The sequence below is a fragment of the Rhinichthys klamathensis genome, unplaced genomic scaffold (genome assembly GCF_029890125.1).
Source record: "Rhinichthys klamathensis goyatoka isolate OS25496 unplaced genomic scaffold, OSU_Roscu_1.1 h1tg000035l_1, whole genome shotgun sequence".
NCBI lineage: Eukaryota > Metazoa > Chordata > Actinopteri > Cypriniformes > Leuciscidae > Rhinichthys > Rhinichthys klamathensis.
In genome coordinates, this window is record NW_026606583.1 from 3,353,181 (window position 1) to 3,380,651 (window position 27,471).

Here is a 27,471-nt window from a genome sequence, read left to right on the forward strand (position 1 = left end):
AACCCAGAACACTTGGAATATACGAACTTGTGTTGCATGGGACCATTCTGTGATACTTCTTCGTCTTTTTTAATGCTCGTCGCTATTCACTGCCATTATATGGACGAGCGTAAGCGGGGCTTTTTAAAAAAATGCCGAAAAAGAAAGAACGGCATACAACACAGGGTGAGTAAATGATGACTTCACTTTCATGTTTAGGTTGAACTGTCCCTTTAAGTTCATTGCTCATCTAATCAAAACTGCTCATCTAATCAAAACTGCTCATGTCTTATATTTTTGCTGGGATGAACTTCACATAATAATCTGATTTGAGAATGTTTAGGGCAAGAACATTTGACAATCTATACGAGGAGTTCATATGATCAGTGTTACTAATTAGCTTTTTTGAGCAGAGATCTAAAATAAAATACTACCAGAGTGAGCCCAAGTGGGCTTAGACATCAGCCGTTAAGGCCCTGGAGCTCCAGACTTCCAGAGCTCCACAGTGGTGGAAATTGAACTCTATCCCCACCCAGAGTCACTCTAAGTGGGCTTCACGATAATCTAATGCGGCCCTGGAGCTCAGCTCTCAAAGCAGCCAAAAACCAATTCAAGACTTCCAGGCAGCAGGCCGTTATTCAAGTCATGCTCAGGGACGGTGCATCTTGCATGGGATGCAGTTTCACAAAACCAGGCAGTCAATTCCTGGAGGTTTCATACTTGCAGAGCTCCGCCATGGTGGAAATTGAACTCATTACTCATTAAAAACGGTAAATAAAAAAGATAGTTTTAAATATTTTAAAGTATACTAAAATAACTTGGTATCACTTTACAATAATACTGTAACAAATATGTTGGTCATTGTTAGTTAATGCATTAACTAATGTTAACTAATGGAACCTTATTAACGCGTTACCTTTATTTTTTTTGTTAGCTTATTTTCAAGTTTGAAAAAAAAAATCAATGTGGTCTACATAGAATCTTTTGAACATTTCCTGAGCTTTTAACCAAGTGAAAATACATTTATCATGAAAATAATTATATTTTTTATTTCATGCTCATTTTAAGTGGGGAATGTTGTAATATTATATGAGGAAGGTTGTTACGTGTTATGACATGATATTACCAACCTAATTTTTAGCAAACAAATTTTGTATTGAATTGAATAAGACCACAATCCAAATTTATACAATGGAATGTACAAAATTACAACTGTTGTAATTGTAGTAAATCTGATTTAAGGTTTTGTTCTATACGTTTGAAACTAACATATACAGTGAAATCACTGCTAGAAAACAAACATCTGTGACTTTTCACTTAATGCCTTATACAGTATCTACTCAGATACAGCCTTGTGACAACTAACCCCGGTCTCATCTGAAACCTCTTAAATTACATATATAAAAATTAAATGATTTGCTTACATTACCATCACCAGTAATGACCAGAGTAAAGCACAATTGATTACAGCTTGGGCCTAGTTATTTTACTGACATTTAAAGTCTCTAGCCTATTATATGTGGCAAAATTGATCAGGACGAGAAATAGAAGTGTGTGTCTGAGTGACTGTGGAGATCAGCGGACAGCAGTTTGAGGTCTGTTGCATAACGGGAAGTATTTCACATTGATTGTACATCCAAACCAGATCAGCTCATCACCTCATACGACCTGTCTTCAGTCAGCATATGAAGGTCACTGTCAGATGAGGTGAAATGTTTCAGCTGGTTCTCTATTGATGATGTTTAAATCTAATATGGCGGTTTGAGGTTTAATACTGGTAAGGGATGCACCAAGGCTTCTGAATGTAAATAAGGTGCATGCAGAATGCAAAACAGAGGCAAAACACATGTGAGATGATGGTACAGGCAGGTGAGGTGAGGTCACGGATGAGATCCAAGTATATCACTTATAAAATGTTGCTGTGACTTATTTTTTTTAGAAGGTATTTAAACCAGTCAAGCATGAGTGTTTCAATATTTCACAAGGACCGTAAATTGTTCAGGCTTCTTTGTCAGTGCAACATGTGTTTAGACAATAAATAATAATAATTCAACCTAAAAGGAAAACTTATTTGCAGATGCAGATAATTAATAAACATAAAAGTAGTGGTTGAAAGTCAAGTTTGAGAAAATTCATTCCTTAGCGCCCCCTGTTGGAGAACAAACAACAGCATTGCATTTACATTGGAAGAGGCATAAATCACAGAACTCATTAAAACTGACAGAAATAGTCTATTTATCAAGCTTTTTATATTTTATGCTGTAAAAATAACAAATTCTGGACCTAATATAAATTAATTTATTCTCTATTATTATGTGAAACCCAAAAAACGATCCAAGTAATGTGAATGAATCATATAAATAATTGGCATTTACATTCAATTCCACTAGAAGATTTTCCCAAAAGAGTAAAGGAAACAAAAAATTCATTGATAATTCATTTATAAAAATGAATCGGTCATAAACTTTAGTGAAACATTATTGTTATCATTGGTGTATTAAACTTGAATGTTAATTTAATTGTCTAAATATTTTTATTATATTGTTTCGCACCTCAGAAAATGGGTGCAACCGCTTATTTCTCCTAAATATTATTGCAAACAGTCTGCAAAAGCATTTAAATTTCAACTGCAGAGCTCTAATATTGAGATTGATAATCTGATTAGACAGCACATAGACATCCATATAGATGAGCTTAAAATTCCCCTCATCTGAAAAGAGTATAGTGACATGTGGTCTGTCCATCGAGACTAGAAAATAATGGATAAAGTTATTTCGCTTAATATGAGTACACACATTCTAAATGAATAAATAATATCTCCCTCTCCTTTATGTTTGTATCTGTTTATGAAAAGATGTCTGCTGAGGGATTTAGATTTGTTGTGGTGAAATAGACACATTTCATCCTCCCAATAACCCTTGGACACTCTCTTCACATTGTATCCATAATCCAGACAATGTGGCGAGATTCAAAAGCTGGAATGTGAGCTTGCCAGAGGAAAATGAGAATTTTTTCCCCCTCTTGTTCCAGCCGCAAGCTGTCCTGTTCCATTTCCAATCCAAGCCCGATTTACAGTATGTGCAGACATAATCCAGAAAAAAAAACACAATCTAGCAAAATATCAAAACAGTTACAGCCAGTTTTCAGACTATACTTCTGTTCTTTACAGATTCACTTCTGCATAAAAACAGATAAAATGAACATAAATTTCCCCAAAATCTGTGTGTGTGTGTGTGTGAGCAAAGGATTTCAGTGAGATCACTGACATATTTGTAACATACAGTACTGTAATCAGGCAGAGCCGCATAAGCTCTGGTATGACTGGGTGTGGTTCATCCCAAAACACATTTTACACTGTGTCTTATGCCCGGTACACATTTTATGATTTTGAACTTTCCCAGACGTAAGATGACCAATTGTGGTGATTTCTGTGGGCGTGGCTTCTAAAGAGAGGTTCAAAGTGGCCGTTGTCAAGGTCTTGCGACCAAAGATAGCCTGTGATAATTTTCGGACAGTGTCAGAAATGTAGCATGATCATCCGATTTTTATCAGTTTTATTTCGATATTCATGACACAATATAACATTGTGACTACATGAAGAGAGCTTTTTCTGTTATAAAAATACAATTTGTGAGCATTAGGGGAACTGAAGGTGTCAGAATAAACACGAAACACACGTGATCGTTGTCATGCTGTGAATCCAACCAATTGTAGAACAGTTGTGTCGTCATCAGAGCTTGTGCTGAGTCAGCCATCTGCTCTCGAATCGCTCTCACAGTACTTAGATGCCATACGTCACAGCGATGTGGCGTTCGCGCTGTCTCAATTCGGAAACAATTTCTAACCGGCATGCACTGCTTCAAGTCAGCTACCGATCGGCCGCTGATGACGTTTTATTCTTCTATACTAACTTGCACGTGTCATCATCGTACAATTTACATACATTGAATGAGAGGTAGAGTTTTGTGTCATAAGCACAGCAGTGATAGGAAACCCCATGTTTCTGAATGACAGATCCTAGTGATGACATGTAGATGGAGAAGAGAAGGGGTCCAAGTACTGAGCCCTGAGGCACCCCAGTCGCTAGATATTGAGACTTAGACACCTCAACCCTCCACAACACCCTGAAGGACCTACCTGAAAGGTAAGACTTGAAACATTGGAGTGTGGTTCCTGAGATGCCCTTCATCTTGAGGACTGACAGGAGGATCTGGTGGTTAACTGTGTCAAAAGCAGCAGACAGATCCAGCAAGATGAGTACTGAGGATTTGGAAGCTGCTCTTGCCAATCTCAGAGCATAAATAACCGAGAGCAGGGAAGTCTCAGTTGAGTGGCTGCTTTTGAAACCAGACTGAAGGTTTTCCAGGAGGTTGTTCTGTGTAAGAAAGGTAGAGACTTGGTCGAAAACAACTCGTTCACGTGTTTTTGTGATAGCTGACTAATGCAGTTATAATGCAGTTATTAGAGAGAGAGAGAGAGAGAGAGAGATTAAGCGTGTGAGTGTCTCTCAAAAGTGTTTGGCACCAGCGTCTAATAGCAAAACTGTAAGTTTATCTGTTCAAAGGACAGTGCCATTATTACCTCACTGTTGAGAAATGGCATGTAGCTTTGTTAAACAACTAAACTATTTTACTGTTTTACTGCTAAAATCGTCAGATCAGAGCTGACAACAGGTTTCTGTGCGAGTGTGTGTCTGTACAGTACTGTATGTGAGTGTTTGAGCGGGAGAGAGTATATGTTGTCCGTACATAATAAAATGTAATTTTGTGGCAAAAATATGGAAATAATTTGTCGTTTTCATCGTTAACTATATTTATATGCTTGGTCAGTGTCGTTGTGGGTTTTGGTTCTTTTTCTGTTGAAGGCTGTAAACCTTTGACCTTTGAAATAACTGAAATCATTTGGCGAAGTGATATGGAACTATTCAGTCAAGACTTACCTGTAACTACTTTAGCTGTGCGTTCCCCTGAAAATAATTGCACACCTTAGAATGTTCGTCAACCAATCAGATTCAAGCATTCAACAGCCCTGTAGAATAAGACAATGATAATCTCAGGTACTGAACATTTGCTTCATTTAATGTTAAAAGAATTTGATGTAAATGTAACGAGTAGGACCTGAGGGGTTACATTGGTGCCGTGACCTGGGTGGGAGTGAGGTTTAGGGGGGTGAGTGTAACGGAGGCCAGCTAGTAAGAGATGTGCAGGTAAAACCTCACTCCCCTGATCTCAAGAGGCGCTCTAGCGACCAACACTAGAGACTGCGGTCTTTAGCCTCCTTGTTAGAGCGCCCACCTCCTACGCCAGAGACCCAGATTTGAGGCCCACACATATCGGAGCGAGTAGGACCTGAGGGGTTTCATGAGTTTGACTATCATTTTGCGTGACCCTGAAAGCGACGATGGGAATTCACCTCATTGAAAATAAATGAAAGGAAACAGGAACGTTCAAACTGTTAACTAAGTGAACAAACAAGTGTATTCTATAAAAAATATTGTATCAGCCACTCAGTGTGTATTTTTAATAATGTTAAAATGGTGTTGATGAATTTGATTATAGCGATAGTTATCTATTTCGTTGCTAGTGCAGTGCGCTAGCAGAGAGAGCCCGCCCACATACTTTTCTGATTGGCTGTGATTTTTGATTGATTCTGTCGTGTCTTGAAGTCGTTTGGCGTCTGATGTGGAAAGATGCATTTTGTGTCGCTGGACTCTTATTGGATCACGTCTGGTTAACACTAGTCTTTCTCCTCTCTACTGCTACTACATCTATAGTCAGACATTCACAGATGTTCATGCCACTAACAAGGGAAATTAATTATTATGTAATATGTATGCATTTTTAAATACACAAAGCTAGACGTCAGACCCAAATGTCACGAGCATCATACAAAAGGTGGAATAGCCAACATAAAATGGAAAAGCTTTATTCTTTCATAACATCTCCAACTTATAAAGACCATCCAGCAATACCACATTTATGGCAATTATACAAATTTATGACCATCGTCATAGAACATTACAATGTTGTATATTACAAAATCTGCGCCAAGCTCACAGACAAGTCAATCCCAAGGCACTGGCCAACTAACGTACATTTGGAAGAATAATACTGGTTAATGTGCTTCACTGCTCTGTACATTTGTGCACATGATGTATGTAACCTCATAACCCAGAGGTTACGCATTTGACTTTGGTCAAAAATACTCAAAAACGTGCTGGCCATGTGAAGGCCATGTCATAAAATTAAGACGTCCCTTATTTTTCCCTCTTAGGGAGAGAACAAAACAATTCTACAAATGAATTACAATCGGTCTCTCACTAAAACAGCATTTGATGCATATAAAAGGCACTAATCTAAGATATATCAAAGTAGCAATTTACTGAAAACAAAGTCTATAAAATTAATTCGCTTTAAAAAACAAAACAAAACAAAAACAAGGAACAACCAATAAAACGCAAAAGGTATGTGCTTGAACGGAAACATTTAAACCTAAAATGGCAAAGTGATTCTTTGCATAGTCTGTTGCATTTTATTATTACTAATAATATTTTAGGCTACTCAGAGAGCTATTGTTTCACTCATTTGTCAGTCTCAATTTGATAAAAAAAACATTACAAACCATTACACAAATTGATTGATTGGTTGACTGCTACTGTCTGTAAATTATCAAAGCAAACTGCTTAAAAAAAGTCTATAAACAATCATAATAAGACAATACGCAAAATACAAACTTAAATAGTACCTTTATCACGAGGTACACATTCAATGTACTTAAGAGCTAAATGGAAGTACTAATTATATACCATACATGTAAAGATAAAGCAATGCACTGCGAGATTGCTCTGTAAGTGGTACTTCCCAGTAAAACACTGTACCTTTGAGAGATCGATAGTCTTCGATTACTTTGGAAAAGTTGATAGTGCAAGACAAAAGGCACTTGGTGGTATCAATACTTCGGAGTACATCTGGCAACATTCACAGCTTTAGATATAGTCAGAATTGAAAGACGTGCTTTGGAAATATCCGAAGAATACGGGAATACAAAGAGCGCGCTGGGATGGCGTAACAATGGTGAGAGAAGATAAAGAGGTAAACGAGCCGCTTTAAACAGTGTAGGAAGTCTAGAGCTCAAGAAAGCAGCACAGACTTTGGTCGCGTGCAGGAGAAAAGCCGTGGATTAAGCCATGGTTGGCTCGGAGAAGAATTCCAAGTGCGGTCAGTGAAGACTTGTGGTCTGTGGCGTTCAGGAAGGTGGTTGAAACAGAGCTGGTGTAATTTGCACTTCTGTCAGTGGCTAAAGAGAGGCACTATTTAGAGAGCTACTACCGACAGGCCGGCTATAAGCTCTAAAGCCAACAGCTAAAGGTATAGCTCATCTAAAAATTTGAATTCTGCATGACTTCTTTCTTCTGCAGAAACACAAAAGATATTTTGTCCATTCAATGAATGTCTAAAGTTTTATTGGACCCCCGTAGAGTGAGACAGTTGGGTTCCGGTAGTAAAAACTCGTATTGTTTTCATTGGGAAATTCATTTTTATGATAACGTATAGACTGTTAAAGGTTGTTAATCGATGGTATATGCTTTTGCTGAAGCATTCATATGCATTATTTTAACATTTTTTAAATAATCGTAATTAATAGATGGTTTTCATGGAACAACACTACCCATGATACTGTGTCCACCAATCAGTTGTGACGAGCAAATCATGCCAAAAGATCTCTTTAGCACCAGCCCACTTCACGAAGCACCATGAATGACGTAATCAATTCAGTTTCCCTAAAATGTACGCATATTTTGCAATAAACTTAAAATATAGTTTCTATAAATATAATCAACAGCATTAAATCGGTTTTTATTTGATTATGTCATTCGCAATGCTTCATGGGATTGTAGTTCTTACCGTCACTAAAGCCGTTAAGCACACAGTCTTGTGCCTTTGTCTTTTTGGTCAATTTTCAAACACTGGCTTCAAATCAAAGTTTGTAATGTTGTAGCTGGTTTGTTCACCTTGTAGCTGGTTGGTTTGGCTCATGGCTTAAAACTCTTTAGCGAAGACTTTTTTTTTAAAATCCCTATGGGAGAAATTAATGAAAAAAATACTTCTGGAGCCAGCGCCGTTGAAAAAGTGAGCGGGCACTAATGCGCCAATCATTGTACGGCGAAAAACAGCTGAAACATTCTTTAAAATGTCTTCTTTTGTTTTTCATAGAAGAACGAAAGTCATACAGGAAATGATGCTAGAATTTTCCTTTTTTTGTGAACTATCCCTTTAAGAGTAAACAACGTATAGGCTCAGAACAAATTTATATAGACAATGTACAATGGACCTTAGTTAGGGTAGACGTCATATCTCATTTGACCTGAATGAAAACAAGCCTGTGAGGGATATACGTACACTCCATTTTATTTGTGTTGAATGCGTCTACTCTGACTAAGGTCCATTAGTAATTACAACAGGCTGGTGATTTCACTGTGGTGCAGCTCATGGGATGAGATAAGATTCCCATATGGATAGTTTGTGCAGAACACTTTTGGCTTGGTATCCATTTAAGTGCTTTAAGTAAGATCCAAGCGTATCTAGTCAGGCGAATCTGTCCATAGATAAAGCATTTAGCATTTTTTTTAAAGTGCAAAGAATTAGTATGGCAAAGCCTAAGACAAGCATATAAATAAAAGTCTACCGGCTCCATTTACAAGCACAGTGCAGGAGCTCCAATGTTCCTTCACAACATTTCCTTCATTTTAACACGAGTACCATATTGCATAATGTACCATACTGCATATAATATTCAACAGTTCTTTGACCCTTAACCTCTGTTTCATGGGCATTGTTTATTTGGCACAGTTTCAGAAGGTCCGGGTTTTGGTCCAGTATTTTATGTCAGGTTGGGAATGGGAATTTGTGCAGTTCAGGCTGTGCGTTGATGCATTGGCATGGGCTCACCAGCGCCCGCTCACACTGGCAATGTCTGTGTGGAACTGGCGTGGCAGTCGACCGCTGGCGCCCCCTTCCAGGAACGAGGAGCGGATGTTGGGCGGCTCAAAGAGCTTCCTTCGGTTCTTGTTCAGCTCTGTCAAAACAAAAAGAGGGCTTAAATATTCATTGTTTACACTGCATACATGCAAGTTAAAGTGACGATGAAGCAGAAGTAGAGACGGATCTTTTTTTTGTATTATGAAGTACATCAAAGTTTAACGGATTATCGAAAAAGAAACCAATGTAGGGCAGAAACTTGGTTCTATGCATCGGTTGTTGGCAGCCAGTAAGAAGTCTTACTGAAAGATCCAGTCAAAACATTTTTTAAAAATAACGCATCTATTTTTGCAGTTAGCTTATCGCATTCTCATGCATTGTGCCTTAAAAATTGGTCAAATTAAGGTATACTACCTTAAAATGCTGCCTATGTTGACAGCTTACTATGTTTTCGGAAGCTCAAAGTCTTCGCACTATGTTTTTTGATAGATTTATTATTTACATTGGTGTGTTTGGCAATGCCAATGTTCCCTTTTTTTGCTGTAGAGGACCCAACCAAACTTGCATCAGCCCAATAGGATTGTGTTTTGACATCTGAGGTCAGTCAGGGAAATAAACACGGGCCTGCGGTCATTTCCTGTCCTCTACAATTTGGAATCCCATCTGTGCCATAATTTCACTTTTAACAATGAAAGGGCTACCTCAACCTCAGGCATTGTGTTTTATTCTCAAACCATGGGGCTGATAAAACAGGAACAATGTTTTTGTTTTAGTAAATATCCTGGCCAGACTGCAGGAAGTCATTATGGTTATCTAGCAGTGGGTGGTCGAAATATATCACAGATGTTCTAGATGTCTAATGGCCAAGCTTGTCACTTCCACTTGCTGTCATGCTGGGTTGTGGACAGTCAGTCAACCCTGGCCGGTTATGTAAGTAGAAAGCCAAATCCAATTTCATCTCTGACACCTCAATAAATCATAACCGTAATCCCCAAACTCTGCAGCTGTCCAAATTACTCCAAGCTATTAAAAAGGAAAATCTTGCATGGGATGTTGTGTCCATCTGCTATTATGGTTAATGTTCTATTGGTTGGTACCAAGTTTGATATTAAACTTTCGGTAACACTTTATTTCTAAGGTGACGTAGTTACAGAAGTTACATGTACTTACTAAGTAATAACAGTAAATTATGCATATTAACAAGCAACCAAACATTTACCTTATATTAAGGAAATGTAGTTAACTACCATTACCAAAGTCCCTTTAAGGAAAGTAATTTCACTCGGCAGCCATCTTTGAAGCGTTTTCTCTCTGGAAGCTATTTCAGTCATGCAAGTACAGATCCTACCTCTTTGAACGGGGAAACATCAAATTCTCCAGAGCTGTTCACCAAGTTTACAATTAAATTTGATATTTGAAATCACCAATGAATTCTGACAACAACTTTCTCCTAAATGTTGTTTCTAAACTAAAATCATGACAAAAATGTTTGCATTTCTTAGGCTGGACCAGCCAATGCGCATGTGTGTCGGATATTCTAAAGGCTCTGAGCTTCTTAAGGCAGCTGCAGTGACGTAATGACTTTACCAACAATTGGCGATTAGCTCTTTTATTTAGAAGGCAGGACTTATTCCACCATATTGTGCATTGCCCTTTCTCCCATTCATAGTACTATGAGTGCAACATCTTTGTATATATAAAGTCTTTGCTATTACAGCACTTATTTGTGTAATTACACTGTAACAACGGTACCTTAAAATAAAGTAATTACCGGCTTACTGACTAAGGTGGCTGCTTTTCAACAATCACATGAGCATTTGTGTGGGTTTTCTGTGAAAAGTGCTTACAGTAATATCACTGTACACATGAACATTTAATAGAACTTCTTGGTATCAAAGTGTAACTTGGCCCATTTTCAACCATCTTTGTTTTGTTACAATGTCGGTAGTATATGTAAATTGAGAACTGAGAAATTCATGTTTATTTATCAGCAAAAGTCTTTGACAGGTTTTAATGGCTCCAGGGCTTTCGTGAAAACTACAGATTATACTTCCGCATGGTTTTATCCCCGCCCACGGACGGTCGGATCGACAGAGGGTTATTAACAGAACAGTTATTGTAAGGGTAGGTTTATCACTGAAAATGTTATCATACTATGTCTACTCTATAAACAGCATTATAGAGAAAAATGGCAGTTTCTTTCAGTTTTTCCCCTCCGTTTGGACTCTGTTTTTGTGGTCATCCAGTTTGAAATGTTGACTACAAACAACAAGGTTTTTCAGATTTTCCGTCACGGCGCTCTTACCGTATTTATGATTTTTTTTGCATTCTCACCGTATTTACGATTCTTTTCAGCCTTTAGCCGCTGCTTACAATGTGCTGTAACAACGTTACAACTCTTTAAATTCTTGCACCCGGGAACAATACAAGTTGACACCATTATGACTAAAAGTTTGCTAAGAAGTATTTCCTACTAAATCAAGCGCTATTTGACTCTGGTAAGTGGATTTAGAGCAAATGGTTGTTTAAGTTTTCTAACCTATTTGGCAAAAGGGAAGTTTTTCACTTGTCAGGTGGCACAGATTTAGGTATGTTTCAACTTTATACTGTATAGGCACTGGCAGCCAAGTTTTATTGAAAGCTCATTTTGCCAGTTGTGAAGTACCCCTTTAAGTGTAAATAGTATGTCTTCAGTGAATGTACAACAAAAAAGATCAGGGGTCTCATTTATAAAACTGTGCGTAGGATCCTTACTAAAAGTGTACGTGCGTCCGAAAGCCAAAAATGGCGTACGCAAACAAATATTCTGACTTATAAAACCGTGCGTACGCCAGAACCTGCGCAGAATTCACTTTATAAATCCCAGTCAGCGGAAGATTGTGCGCACACGCGTCTCCTCCCCGAAATAACCATATATGGAGCTTACAGCACCTAGTTTTACTATGCATATCCTCATCTGCATATCATTTGCATATGATTATTCATCCACGTGATAACATGTTTAACGGTACAAGACATTTGGAAAATATGAAATACGGATGTGCCGCCCGTCACATTAGTTACATTAATAAAAAATAATTTAGTAGCCTATTTCCTTGCCTTGTTTTTGAATAAATAAATCAAATAGTGTAAAATACATTTCAGAGAAAGTTTTTCTCAATCTTTTCCACTGGCCAAAGAGTATTTTTAATTGCTTTATATTTTTAATGGAAACAGATAGACCCTGTAGTGCATTATTTGCACAAAACTATTTTCTCAGACAATCTGCTATTATCATGATAAGCAATTATCTCTGTAGTTAAAACATTAAAACACAGCATGCCAGAGGATAAGTGTTTGAAAGCATTGCATCCACAACAAATATTTCTATTTATTGAATATAAAAAAATGTTGTAACTTCTCAGTAATGATTTCATGTAATTTAAGTGTCTAACTCCATTAATCAGAATGGCATATTTAATCTAAATGTTTATATAAGAAGTAAAACATAGTTTTAATTATTTAAACTGTTATTGTGAACGTATTTCACAGAACACTGTATTTATGATTATAATGAAGATTTACGGTTTTAGATAGGCTGCGTCGGTTTCACTAAAGAACAAAGGGATGGATATTTAACAAAGGGATGGATGTTTGCTTCATGTGATAGGCTTGGTGAGTGAAATTATATTCGTATTATCTTTCTGTATACTGTATGTATAATTTTCTTGAAATTTTCTGTCTAAAAGTGACCAAAAAGACATTTAGCTCCAGCTCACCATCGGTGTCGCCAAACTGCTCCGTCTCCAAAACGTGCGTACGCACGGCTCAAAGTTTGCTTAAAGGTGCGCACATTCTCCCGTCAAGTTTGTTTTTTATAGATCACAACCTTTGCGTGGAAACTGGCGTACGTACGTTTCCAGCCCCGTTTTGTGCGTAAGCACGCTTTATAAATGAGACCCCAGATCTGTGTTCAGAGAATCCTTAAATGTTACTGGTAATAGTAATGCGACAACCCTAGTTGTTTGTTTGAAAGGGAACTGACCTGAGATGGCCAGCAGCATTTTCCTGCGGGCTCCGAATGTAGTGATGCCGAGCTCTTTCAGGTCTTGATCGGTCAGCGTGAGGAATGTCTGAAGGTCAATCTGATAAAAAGATAGAAATTGCATTTTTAGTTTGGACTTTCATAGGAAAAATTTGTGTGGTCAGAGAGACATATTCCAGAATCAAACCTGCATCTGAGTGCACTGACCACTACACTCTTTCTCTAACTTTCTGATGATATGTTTACAAGATAAAAGCCAGAACCAAACATTGGACTCCACAGTGTTATCTCTGGCATCTTGAAATATTGTATGAATCACAGATCTATTTTTTGGCTTATCTAAGGCTTTCAGTTCTGTGCTGGAAGTTGCGTCACAGTAACCTTAGGCCAGTTTCAGACAGTATACGCAAGTGACATAGAGCTGTCACACTGAAAATGTTTCTTCTCCGTAACAATGCTGTGGCTCCACACAAAACAAAGTCATTTCTGGATTTCTACATTGAGTATTTCTTTTAATAAAAGCCATAAATTATAAAATTGGAGCTGGTCATTCATAAATAATACATATTAAACATTAAAAATATGAAATATTGTGAAATCTAATATATATGAGATGAAAAATTTATATCCAAATTGTTCAGATTCATGATGTGTGAAACTTAGATTAAACTTGACAGATGTGTTTATTCAAAAAATGAGTTAGCTGTTCACTCCAGTGTTTCATGTTGCATCATAAAAGCCTATTTTGCCAAAGACTGTGCTGATAAATAAAGTTTAAAGTGCCTTCTAAAGCTAAAATAGTCTAAGCGCTGAAAGACATAAAACATAAAAACAACCTCCCGGTGACAGAAATCATCTAAAACTCATTTACGTGCTCTCATATCAAACAGCAACACTAATAGAGAAGATATCAGCAGCCCCGTCTGTACCTCCTGCTGCTGGAAGACGTCGGTATACTTCCCGAGGCCAAGTTTACTGAAGAGCTCAGGCAGATCAGATCCTTTGAAAGATGTGTTGAGATTACAGCCGTTAGTTCCCGTCACTGACGAGATGCAGTCCATGTAGTTGCTGCTGCTTAGGTAGTGCTCTAACCCAAAATACATAAAGAAAATAGTTACCAATGTTTACATGGTTACCAAACTGTTCACTTAAACTAACGAGCTGCCTACCAAAACAGTATTTTAAGGCTTCACAGATAGACTTTGTCTTGGTCACAATGCGTTCACACCCTGGTGAAAAACAAGTGCGCTTAATTTTATTTAATGTGCACTTGTAGTGTACTTCAAATCTTAGAAGTATTTTTGGTTTCACTTTATTTTACAGTGTCCTTGTTTCATATGTTACATGTATTTACCATAGTAATAAGAGTAAATGATGCATAATGACATGCACATAACCCTCAACCAAACCCTAACCCTCTAGTAAATACATGAAAATTAATATTACTCAGTACTTAAATATAATTACACCGTAACAACGATAAAGTTAAAATAAAGTGTAGAAAAGAAAGATAATATAATACTTACTGTAAGTACACTTTTAACACTTTTAATAAGTGCATTTTGTAATAATGTCATAGTTTTACTTTCAAGTATGTTTTAAATCATTATGTTTAATAATCTTTTGTTGTGATTTAAAGTACTTATTTTGATGTGCTGACTAAAGTAAAATACTTGAATTGTAATTGAATTTTAACTGCAATGTTTTTCCATTTAAAGTAAATTCATTTTAAATGTACTAATTTGCAATTTGTGTACAAATATATTTAAATACATAGAAGTTTCAGTAGAAATTACATTTTAGTTTACCATAAATGCTTGTCAGTATATTCGGCAGTACACTTAAAAAAAATTCAAAGCCAATATAATTATGAAATTATATATAAAGATGTACTTAAGTTCTACTTAAGTATGTCAAAAAAAGCAATATTAAGTTTAATTTAAACTAAAATACATTTTCCTTTAATTATTCTAAGTAATTGACATAATTATGATTTCATTTTAATTTCAGTTAATTGCAAATATGATGCAATTAAGTGTCTGAAAATATAACATTGACGTTTATTCTTTTAAAGAATATTATTTGCGTATTGAGTACTCTTTTTAAAAGTATGCTTGAATGCACTTCTTCACAATGGCAGTGACAGTGATTTGCAGTAATAAAGCGACTGGAAGTTAGCTTAGTAACATGCTAACGTTAAAATCTAGTACATGCTAGTTGAGTTTCTTGTGTTTTAAATTACCTTTAATATCACTGACATACTGATATTTTGTAATTTTTGTCAATCATAAGTATTTAAAACACATGCCTTTTATTTTGTCACATTAATACAGTCCTGTTGACTGAAGAGCACACCTGTTTTGTTCTGCTTCCTTTTTGGGCTGATGGGAGACGGGAATTCGCTGTGTATCGGGAGCCCGCTCCCATTCCTTTCCCTCCAGTTATCCGAGTCGCTGCCACTCGCCATCCCCTCTCTACTGTTGGAGCGGGACAGGGCTAGAGGCGACCCCTTATACAAATACACATCATAGATCATGTTTATTCCACTAAAAACCTGCAGTGATGCATCAATACAAAATAATAAAAACAAGCATGTAGGCACGGCCAGAGCTAATCAAAATCAGTGTGAGAATGCACCAGATGAAATACAATCAGCATAGAGCGATTCATAGGAGGCATATGCTTCTCCAGCTAGCGCGCAGTGTGTTTATCGTGCAATTTCTACGCGAAAATGAGTTTTTACGTGCATAGGATACGCATGGGTTGGTTAGGGTAGGTTTAGTAGTGGTGTGGGGTGCGTGTGTATTATACGTTTGGGTAGAATTAGTGGTGTGGGGTGCGTGTGTATTACACGCAAATGAACTGCGAATCAAATGCACGCGAAAAACTGCGTATCATATGCACGTAAAAACTCATTTTCGCGTATAAATTGCACGATAAAACACAATGTGTGCTACAGAGACGCATTTACGTGAGAACAGGCTGGCTTCTCACATCTGCTGGAGTTGTTGAGTTTACCTCATATGTAGTTGACATGGTAGGTTTATAAGAGACGTGGTTCGCCCTGCGCAGCTCCTTAATAGTTTCTGCAGGCATAGACTTTGAGAAGCCCAGACCGCTCCATGTGTTTGTGGGGGTACGGACCTCCGTCACCACTGGCTTCTTTAACATGGCTGAAAAGAGAAACACAGAAAAAGATACATTTAAACAACTTATCTAAGTCGAAGTCACTGCCTAAGCATCACACTTTATTCAGAATCACACGTGAATCTCATCAAGAATTATGCCAGATTCCAGTCCTAAATAGAAAAATATATATTTACATTACAATTTACAACATATATTTATTTTATATTCCATTATATATTTGATAATATACATACATATATATATATATATATATATATATATATATATATATATATATATATATATATATATATTATATGTATATATTATAAAATATAATTTAATTGTATATATATATATATAACTGAATATAAAAATGTATTATATATTTTTTTATTTTAATTGTATAATATTACTTTTTATTAAAGCAATGAAAATTATTTTTTTCTGTATACTGCAGGAGAATGTTGGGGGAGAAATTGTGATGGAATTGTAATGACATCTTAGTTGTAAAACAGCCTGATTTTTTCATGCTATGTATATATACAGGTCCTTCTCAAAAAATTAGCATATTGTGATAGTTCATTATTTTCCATAATGTAATGATAAAAATTAAACTTTCATATATTTTAGATTCATTGCACACCAACTGAAATATTTCAGGTCTTTTATTGTTTTGATACTGATGATTTTGGCATACAGCTCATGAAAACCCCAAATTCCTGTCTCAATAAATTAGCATATCATGAAAAGGGTCTCTAAACGAGCTATTAACCTAATCATTTGAATCAACTAATTAACTCTAAACACCTGCAAAAGATTCCTGAGGCTTTTAAAAACTCCCAGCCTGTTTCATTACTCAAAACCGCAATCATGGGTAAGACTGCCGACCTGACTGCTGTCCAGAAGGCCATCATTGACACCCTCAAGCAAGAGGGTAAGACAGAAAGAAATTTCTGAACAAATAGGCTGTTCCCAGAGTGCTGTATCAAGGCACCTCAGTGGGAAGTCTGTGGGAAGGAAAAAGTGTGGCAAAAAACGCTGCACAACGAGAAGAGGTGACCGGACCCTGAGGAAGATTGTGAAGAAGGACCGATTCCAGACCTTGGGGGACCTGCGGAAGCAGTGGACTGAGTCTGGAGTAGAAACATCCAGAGCCACCGTGCACAGGCGTGTGCAGGAAATGGGCTACAGGTGCCGCATTCCCCAGGTCAAGCCACTTTTGAACCAGAAACAGTGGCAGAAGCGCCTGACCTGGGCTACAGAGAAGCAGCACTGGACTGTTGCTCAGTTTTGCATGTCATTCGGAAATCAAGGTGCCAGAGTCTGGAGGAAGACTGGGGAGAAGGAAATGCTAAAATGCCTGAAGTCCAGTGTCAAGTACCCACAGTCAGTGATGGTCTGGGGTGCCATGTCAGCTGCTGGTGTTGGTGCACTGTGTTTTATCAAGGGCAGGGTCAATGCAGCTAGCTATCAGGAGATTTTGGAGCACTTCATGCTTCCATCTGCTGAAAAGCTTTATGGAGATGAAGATTTCATTTTTCAGCACGACCTGGCACCTGCTCACAGTGCCAAAACCACTGGTAAATGGTTTACTGACTATGGTATTACTGTGCTCAATTGACCTGCCAGCTCTCCTGACCTGAACCCCATAGAGAATCTTGAAGAGAATGTTGAGAGACGCAAGACCCAACACTCTGGATGAGCTTAAGGCCGCTATCGAAGCATCCTGGGCCTCCATAACACCTCAGCAGTGCCACAGGCTGATTGCCTCCATGCCACGCCGCATTGAAGCAGTCATTTCTGCAAAAGGATTCCCGACCATGTATTGACTATTGAGTGCATAACTGAACATAATTATTTGAAGGTTGACTTTTTTTTTGTATTAAAAACACTTCTTTTATTGGTCGGATGAAATATGCTTATTTTTTGAGACAGGAATTTTGGGTTTTCATGAGCTGTATGCCAAAATCATCAGTATTAAAACAATAAAAGACCTGAAATATTTCAGTTGGTGTGCAATGAATCTAAAATATATGAAAGTTAAATTTTTATCATTACATTATGGAAAATAATGAACTTTATCACAATATGCTAATTTTTTGAGAAGGACCTGTTTATATATATATATATATATATAAATACTGTCACGGTTTAGTTCCAATAGTCTTTAATAAAGTAAAGCAAACACAGGTAGATCCAAAGGTAATGGCAAACTAAAAAGCACGTAGACACAAAAAATACTGGACAAAGAACACTGAAAACACAGCAACTTATACTGGTAATGATAAGGTGAACACAGCTGAACCGAATGACAAATATTAGTAGCCAAGACGACAAACAAGTGTCGGGAACAGAACAAAGGGATCAATGAATGCTAACTAAAAGTCCATGAAAGTGAAACTAAGACGACACAGACGGACTAGGTGTGACATATAGACAGTATAAATATAAAAATAAGATAAAGAAACAAATGAACAAAAGAAATTGATTTTATCTAAATATATATATATGGATAAAATCAATTTATTTTGTTAATTTGTTTCTCTCTCTTATTTTTATGGTGAAACATAAACGGTATTGACGTTTTGTATGAGAACTTATAATTAGTTGATCTAGAATTTAATGCCAAATTCCCTAACATTGTGCTAAATCGGCCAAAACCCAGAGTTTTACAATAAAACTCTGCCACATTTCAATACAGTTCCAACATAAATCATTAACAAAGAACCGTTAACAGTATGAGGTAAAGAAAAGCAGTAACACTGGGTACATTCCGCATTCTCAGGCCCATAGTTTACAGCATGAACACTGGACACAGGACGTGAGGTGTGGAGAAGCTTTATGAGGTAGAGTTTATTTACCGTGAATGTGAAACAGGACTTTAATGACACCCTACTCATTGCCAGACATTCAGCGTATGAAGACACTGTAGTCTTGCTTTGTTCATTGCTGGCACACTAGACTAAACATAACCGGTTTCCAATTCCTCAAACCGCCTACCAGCTGAATTGTTTTTAACAATATAGATGGGTGGGAGACACTTTTAAAGTTCGGTATATAGCTTTAACTGCGTTTTGATTGGTCAGTCACATACCTTTGGTTGCCAATAACTTCTTTTGCTCGTAGTCGAACGCCTGTAGAGGTGAACAGAGAGAAAGCAAAGAATGTTTAGGCTGTTGGAAAGGATTTCAGAGTTATGTCCCTCATTTCTCCTGTCAGATTGGTTTATAGTATGAGAAAGGCAAATGGTAAACATTGCCTCATTCTTTCAAAACCATTTAGCAGACTGTGGCGGACAGAATAGTGTTGACTTTCTGTCGTTTTAGAAACACTGCATTGTCTTGAGAGGCAGGACATGAGATCACGATACAGGCGCACATATACTGCCGGTCAAAAGTTTGGAATAATTCTGATTTTTTTAATGTCACTTATCCTCACTAAGGCTCCATTAAAAAAAAAAAAAAAACAGTAATACAGTAAAAAATACAGTAAAACAGTAATATTGTGAAATATTATTAGAATTTAAAATAACTTTTTCTATTTGAATATATTTTTAAAGGTAATTTAATCCTGTGATGGAAAAGCTGAATTTTCAGCATCATTTCTCCAGTCTTCAGTGTCACATGATCTTTAAGAAATCATTCTATTAAGCGGATTTGCTGTTTTTTATTATTATTAATGTTGACAAGTTTTTGATGCTTAATATTTTTGTGGAAACTGTGATGCAATACCAAAGAAATTAATACTTTTATTTAGCAAGAATGCATAAAAAATTGATCAAAACTGACAGTAAAGGCATTTATAAAGTTACAAAAGGTTTCTATTTCAAATAAATGCTGTTCTTTTGAACTTTCTATTCATCAAAGAATCCTGAAAAAAAATGATCATGGTTTCCACAAAAATATTAAGCAGCAAAAACAGTTTTCAACACTGATAATATTAAGAACCATTATTAATAATTGAGCACCAATAATCACTGATAATAACTGAGCACCAAATCGCCATATTAGAATGATTTCTGAAGAGTCATGTGACCCTAAAGACTGAAGTAATGATGCGGAAAATTCAGCTTTGCCATCACAGGAATGAATTACATTTAAAAAGTACATTCACATAGAAAACAGTTCTTTTAAATTGTAATCATATTTGACAAACTTTTTACTGTATTTTTGAGCCTTGGTGAGCATAAGAGACTTTTAAAAACTTAAACTTTTGACCAGTAGTGTAGCTATTATATCCATGACGCTGGACGTTAGTCTGACACGCTGAAAGTTAAATGTGATATTCACGGCTGCTCGATTCATTCGATAATTGTTTTTTTAAGCTAAGGGACGAGATTCTAAGTGACATTAAGAGTGCATCACCTGCATACTGGAGAAGGAGGACTGGGGAGAAAGCCGGATTCTGTCCGAGTTCTGCTGAGCGGCCCGTTCCGCTGCTCTCTCGCTCCCCGGAGCGCGTTTATCAGCCACCGGACTCTCAGAGGCGCTGGAGTCAGAGTCCGACAACAGACACTCTGAACTAGATGGGTAAAAGAATAGGAGTTAACATGTTCCATTATCAGCTACCTCTAACATGGACTAGTGATTGACTGTTGAGTGATGTGAGTTCGTACTGTAGGAGGGAGTTCTTGGTGCCCTGTAGCAGCTCCAGGGCTTGCCTCTTTCCTGACGTTGTCTTACAGGACGCCAACATCTGCTTCAGTTCATTGCTGTTTCCCGAGTGAGAAGGGCTTCGGGGCATGCCCACCTCCACGAACGTATCCGAGCCTGAAACACACACACACGCATATAGACACGACCGTGTTTTTCTTTCCTCAAGCCCCCATATTGAACGTTTTAGCTGAGTAGATTGTATTCCTGCAGCACTCAGCATCAGAGAATCGTACACGCCATTTACCATCACTGCTTTTAAGGAATAACGAGATTGAATTGACTTCGCCTCATCTGAAAGCAAAAACGCACAGGCTAAATGGATGTAGGGCCAACTCAAACAGCTTTAACAATGCCGGAGCACGGAAAACCTTGGCCTTGTATTTCCACAAATGCCTCGTTCATAGAGCAGGAAGAAATGGTATTACCATTTGGAACTGAGTTTATATTTATCCATAATTAGACTGACCAAAGTCAATAATTTCTCGCTTTCAATCTAGAGAAGGTCAAGGAGTTGTTTCAAGTGCTAATCAAACGGTTGACATGATTCAGCAGTGAATGTCACTGGTTGCATTAGGCATGAATAAAGGTGAGTATAATATATCTTTCAATTTATTTAGCCTTGGAGAGTGGCATGCATGAAGTGTTGATTCACATGGCATACATTGCAATACAAATAAAGCTTGCTGGCATTTACCAGATAAAAATAATCAATTCTGACAAATGTCAGGAATCACTCTTGTAGAGTACCCCATCACAGTTAATTGACTTTAGGAATGTGTGTGTGTGACACACACACACACACTATACTGTTTGGGATTGAAAGAATTTTCTTATGCTCACCACGGCTACATTTATTTGATCAAAAATACAGTAAAAACTGTAATATTGTGAAATATTACTACAATTTAAAATAACTGCTTTCTATTTTAACATATTTCAAAATGTAATTTATTCCTGTGGTGCAAAGCTGATTTTTCAGCATCATTACTCCAGTCTTCAGTGTCACGTGATCCTTCAGAAATCATTCTAATATTCTGATTTGGTGCTCAGGTAATATTTCTTATTATTATCAATGTTGAAAACAGTTGTGCTGCTTAATATTTGTTGTGGAAATCGTGATACTTTCAGGATTCTTTGATGAATAGAAAGTTCAAAAGAACAGCATTTATTTGAAATAGAAATCTTTAGTATCAATATAATTTTTTTCCACTTTCCCAACTGATCAATTTAATGCTTCCTTGCTGAATAGAAGAACTAGTTTCTTTCCAAAAACAAATACTCTGAGAATCAGTTGATAATACTACTATCTATAAGTTTAAGATAAGTTTAGATAATGGTTTTTATCTTATATTAAGCTTAAAATAGATAATTATAAAATATAAATAATTATATAAAATTATATAAATAATACAATTCTATATAAAATTGTTAATAAAAATTAACAAATTAATTATAAATTCAATTATTAAATTCATAAATTATTAATAATATAATATACAGTCAAACCAAAAATTATTCAGACACCACATTTTTTTTTACTTAGTGGGTGCAGGACACTATAGTTCATTTATGTAAGTTAGGATAGCAAGGTGTCTGAATACATTTTGGTTTGATTGTAAAATATACAATTATATAAATAATTTATGGGTAATTTTACAAGGAAAAACAATTTCAATTACAATTTCAAGTAAGTGATTTTTGCAGTGCAAAGAAATGCATGTTGTAATGAGGGTATTGTAATGAGTAATGCAGACCTCGGTCTTGGCTGGACTTGCTGGACAGTGGTTCAGAAGAGCAGTGAGGACTGGCTTCCTGCACGGAGTCACCATGAGCTGCGGTCAGAACTTTATCTGCGAGAGACGCTGCAGACATTCTGCTGTACATGTTGCTGGGCTGCTACACAACACATGCACACAATATTCTGGTCAAGAGGAAGTCCAAGATGACAAACTATGAGAGATATTCAAGACAGCTTTTTAGCGTAACCCTATATCTACTGTACATATAACACTATCTCATGATAGTGAAAGAAGGCGTGCTCACTTTGCTACTGAGGGAGGACACCGCTTTACTGCAGTCTGATACTCCGTTGACTTGGCCGTCAATAGGGACGAGACCTGGCGGAGGGGATGGAGTGTTGTGGGTGTAGCCTGGAACTCCTGACAGCAAGATGCTTGTTAGAGTGGCCTGGGTGGCTGGGTGAATCATCAAGGGCGATGAGAATCCTAAAGAAAAAAATGAGCCAGCATGGTTTGAATTTTCACTTAATATAAAAAATAAATATCAAATGAAATAATGGACTTGGTTCTTAAACAACAACAATGTAATTGTAAAGTGGACTGAGAGTTTAGAGAAATATCACAATTGTATAATACAATTCCAATATTTAATATAACAATAAAATAATAAGCAATTGGACTTGATTCTAAAAAACAATGTGATTGTTAAGTGAACTGAGACCCTATCAAAAGTGGACCAAAAAGATAAATATTACTATTGTAAAATAAAATTATAATAAAATAAACAAATTGACTGGGTTCTAAAAAAACAATTAGAATGTAAAATGGACCAAAAACAGATTTGAATCCATTTTCAAGTTCAAGTACAATGTGAATGCAAAGTTTGATTTATTTCAAGAGAAATGAAGTGTGAACACATGAGACGATGAATGCATATTGAGGATAAATTCTGTCAGTCATCTCTTTACCTGGTGTGCTGGCGGGACTGGCCAGTGAGTTGGACCAGAGAGTAGGGCTGGGTGTCCCAGAGGACGGTGTCTGTAATGGGCTGATGGAGCTGTTGAGAGCGTTGAGAAGGGAGTTGGTGGAGTGTCCTGTCATGGAGGCTGTTGTAGGTCCAAGAAGACCTGCAGGTCAGAGACAATAAGTATACGTCTAATGTTGACAGTGTGTGTATGGTTTAACACAATAAAGAGACATTCATCAGCTTATATACAGTGTTAATTTCAACAAAATTTTTCATAGTTGGCATGAAACATAAGTTGCAATATACTTGTACTTCCCTATTGTGATGCATATTCAAGTGAAATTGTTTCTTGAACAAGAAAAAAAAATGGTCACACTTTAGATCAAGGTCCAATTCTCACTATTAACTAACTACGCCTTTTGCCTCAATAAACTCCTAATTACTGTTTATAAAAAGTTAGTAAGGTAGTTGTTAAGTTTAGGTATTAGGTAGGATTAAGGGATATAGAATATGGTCATGCAGAATAAGGCATTTATATGTGCTTTATACGTACTAATTAAACAGCTAATATCCTAGTAATAATCATTGCTAGTAATATTGCTAATAAGCAACTAGTTAATAGTGAGAATTGGACCCTAAACTAAAGTGTTACAAAAAAAATGTAGTGACGGGTTTTCCCGCCCTTGCATCGAAATAGACGGTCGTGTAACAACTTTAGGACCACGCAGAAGGCTAAGCCTAATGGTTGCTTATAATGCTGCCTAACTTTTTGTACTGTTTACACAGACCTGCATTTCGACATTTGAACATTGTATTGTATACTCCAGTTTCAATCCACAAAAAATATATTCATGAAAATTGAAGTCAAGCTGATTAATAGACTAGAATATACTTTTATAGTCACCATAACATAAATTCACTGTTGTCCTACCCAGGCTGGTGAGGCCGAGGCCGGCTGAGGCCAAGATGTCGAGCCCCACGGGGCAGCTGAGAGCTGGAGGTGGGACAGGGATACATGGAGGACTGCCACCATTACTGCTGGTGATGCTGCATACACCGCTGCTCTCCAAACCCAATAGATAGCGTCTGGCCTCATACATGTTCAGAGCGTTCCTCTCCACACTCTTCACTATCACTGACTGAAAGCCCACAGAAAAAAGAGATTCAGAGTTTAGAAATCAGCTCCCTTCCACTAGTAAGCACTATATTTGATTATTACAGTGTTTGTTTGTCGGTGAAATGACAGAGCAGAACAAGACAATAAGTTCTCATGAAGACAATAAAGGCTCCAATATACTCATAGCAAAGTTCTTCAATCAGTGGGGTTGAAAGTAGTCGAAATATGTTAGAGAACATCCCGACAACAAGCCCACGCTGCAGAGAGCGGCGTTTACGTGAATATAAACATGTGTTACGGGCTTTCCTCTCAATAACAAAATAAACGCACAAAAAAAATGACAGAAGTAAGAAAACAGCAGTTAAGAAAGCATCTGATCATAGCGATGGGGATATGTTTGCACAAGCTCAGCAATTTTGCTCTCCAGTCAAGAACCTCAGCGCACAACTATCTATTACGTAGATTATTACGTCGCCACGGACCAATGGTAGTTAGAAGGTATTAACTTTTCCTGAAAGTTCGCTTTGGCCAGGGGTGTCCAATCCTGCTCCTGGAGGGCAACTGTCCTGCAGAGATTAGGTCCATCCCCAATTAAACACACCTGAACCATCTAATCAAGGTTTTATTAGGACTAGGGCTGAATCCGAAATCACCCCCTATACCCTCAAGTAGGGCATTATTTGAGAGGACAGCCATTTGTAGTGGTATCCGAAACCATAGTGGACGTAATCGAGTGCACTCATTTTATCCCACATTGCACCGCAATAACAAGTGTACAACTGATGTACGCTCAACGGCGGTCCGAATTCGCTCGCTCGTTTGTTTTTATTCACTCCTTCAAGTGAACTGTATTAGTGGACTAACGTAGGGAATTGAGAGTTTAGGGGGCGATTCCGGATTTAGCTAGCCTAGAAATCTAGACGCACCCTAGCGGCAGCAAAAATTATTTTGCAGCAAAGTGTGGTCTAGCAACTCTCCATAGACTTTTGAGCTGGAAAAACCAAAAACTGGTCCGGCCAATCAGATCGTGTAGAGTTGGTGGGCGGGCTTAACATATGACGGCAGAGTTATGACGGTTCCGCGTGATTTCCATAGGTGATTTCCCTCTGCTTGAAAACAAAGAAGATGCTGCTGGCGAACAGCGGTCTTTCGAATCGGCTTTGCCCGCGACTCTGGAGGACTTGGAGTTAAGAGAACGTCACTTAAGTCATTCCTAAAAAAGGAAGATGTGTTCAGAGTTTTGACGACTGGATAGGGCAAAAGTTATACCAACTAGATATGGCAATCTAGATACGGATATGGCAAAAGTGATACCAACTAGCTGGTTCACTGGTGGAAAAACGCATTGGACTCACTCAGCCACAGCCGTTCGTTGCTCTGGTTGGTTGTAGCGCTATCCTATTGCGTGCCGAGGGATATTGAAAGACAACCGTTTATCCCGCCCCTCGGATTGAGGTATGCCAATTTTGAGTTCCCAGACCTAACATCTTGATGTTGTCACGGTAGACATATTCTCTGTTCCTTCTAGTCTTGTGTTTATGTTGTTGTATGAGTGCACGTGTGTAGTGGGCGTGAATGTATGACATCACCTGATCCGCTCCAGCTGATCGTCGTTCATCACCAGCTGTAATCAATCTCACGACTCCTTAAATACTTACCGCTGTTCTATCATCCCTGTCAGATCGTTGTTTGATGTCCTGCGTGTTGGTGTTCCGGTGTTCTGTTCCTGCCTTATGTTCCTGTTCCTCGTCGTCTGCATCTGGTTCTCCTGTCTTCTCACCGTCACCTCTGCACAGCACTTCTTCACGGATCCTGGCCATCGAAGTCCCTGCGTCACTGTGTTCCACCTGCTTGTACTGTATTCTCATTTACCATCCATTAAACTGTTAAACTTGCGATTGCTTCCTGTCCTTCATCCAGACATTATGACAGAACGATCTGACCCGCAAATGGAAGCAGCGAGTTCATCTTCGGGATCTTTGGAAGAGTTTATCCAACATAGCATTCGGAGGATGGATTCTCAGCAGCGGGATATCAGCGACACGGGCCGGGCAGTACAAGCATTAGTGACGCAGGTGTCCGAGCTCACCCAGCAGATCCAACGCCTACAGAATCCCGCTGCGCCGCCCACGCCGGCCGTTCCCCCACCACCTCCAGAGAGACCATCGCAGACCGAGCCCCGCCTACCGGTACCTGAGTCATACGCTGGAGAACCAGCCTTCTGCAGAGCGTTTCTGACACGCTGCTCCATGCACTTCGCTCTTCAACCACATACTTTCAACACGGAACAGGCTAAAGTGGCGTTCGTGCTGACGTTGCTAACCGGGAAGGCGGCGCTTTGGGGAACGGCGGTGTGGGAGAATCAGAATCCATGCTGCGCCTCGTTCCAGACCCTCGCCGCCGAGATGAGGAAGGTATTCGATCGGGCTGTCTCTGGGAGGGAGGCAGCCAGAACATTGGCGGACCTTCGTCAGGGAGAGAAGTCTGTCTCCGACTTCTCGATCGAGTTTCGGACCTTGGCGGCGGAGTGCGGCTGGAACGAGGAGGCGCAGTGGGATATGTTCCTGCATGGGTTGGCTGACCACGTCCAGAAAGAGATTTACGCCCTGGATCTGCCGACCACACTTAATGGTCTCATTGATCTTGCTCTGCGGGTGGACGCCCGACTGTCAAGAGTCGAGCGTCGGGTTCCGTCCACCCGCACCTTCGGAGGAAATGACGGGACACGATCCAGCGGCAGGGACGTGGTCAGCCCCGTCTACGATCCCGAGCCCATGCAGGTGGGTCGAGCTCGGCTTTCCCGGGAGGAGAGGGAGAGGCGGAGGTCCCAGGGCCTTTGCCTGTATTGTGGAGGAGCGGGACATTTTGCTTATAATTGCC

At 38.3% G+C, this 27,471-nt stretch overlaps 1 protein-coding gene across 4 annotated transcripts in view; it reads right to left on the reverse strand.

Moving 5' to 3' along the window:
- Window positions 1–7,807: 7,807 nt before the first annotated feature.
- The window catches only part of bicc1b (BicC family RNA binding protein 1b), a 127,270-nt gene continuing 107,606 nt past the window's right edge, over window positions 7,808–27,471 (reverse strand). The window contains exons 10-21 of one of the 4 annotated variants that reach the window (XM_056245921.1): window positions 24,379–24,613; window positions 23,476–23,634; window positions 22,812–22,993; window positions 22,523–22,664; window positions 20,729–20,882; window positions 20,478–20,634; window positions 19,208–19,247; window positions 16,000–16,154; window positions 15,337–15,490; window positions 13,911–14,068; window positions 12,982–13,081; window positions 7,808–9,054 (exon numbers count right to left, since the gene is read on the reverse strand). In XM_056245921.1, the coding sequence (XP_056101896.1) occupies window positions 8,924–9,054; window positions 12,982–13,081; window positions 13,911–14,068; window positions 15,337–15,490; window positions 16,000–16,154; window positions 19,208–19,247; window positions 20,478–20,634; window positions 20,729–20,882; window positions 22,523–22,664; window positions 22,812–22,993; window positions 23,476–23,634; window positions 24,379–24,613 (1,767 nt within the window). In that variant the 3' untranslated portion in view covers window positions 7,808–8,923. The remainder of the gene's footprint in view (window positions 9,055–12,981; window positions 13,082–13,910; window positions 14,069–15,336; window positions 15,491–15,999; window positions 16,155–19,207; window positions 19,248–20,477; window positions 20,635–20,728; window positions 20,883–22,522; window positions 22,665–22,811; window positions 22,994–23,475; window positions 23,635–24,378; window positions 24,614–27,471) is intronic. The other 3 variants (XM_056245922.1, XM_056245924.1, XM_056245923.1) reach the window with 3 other exon arrangements.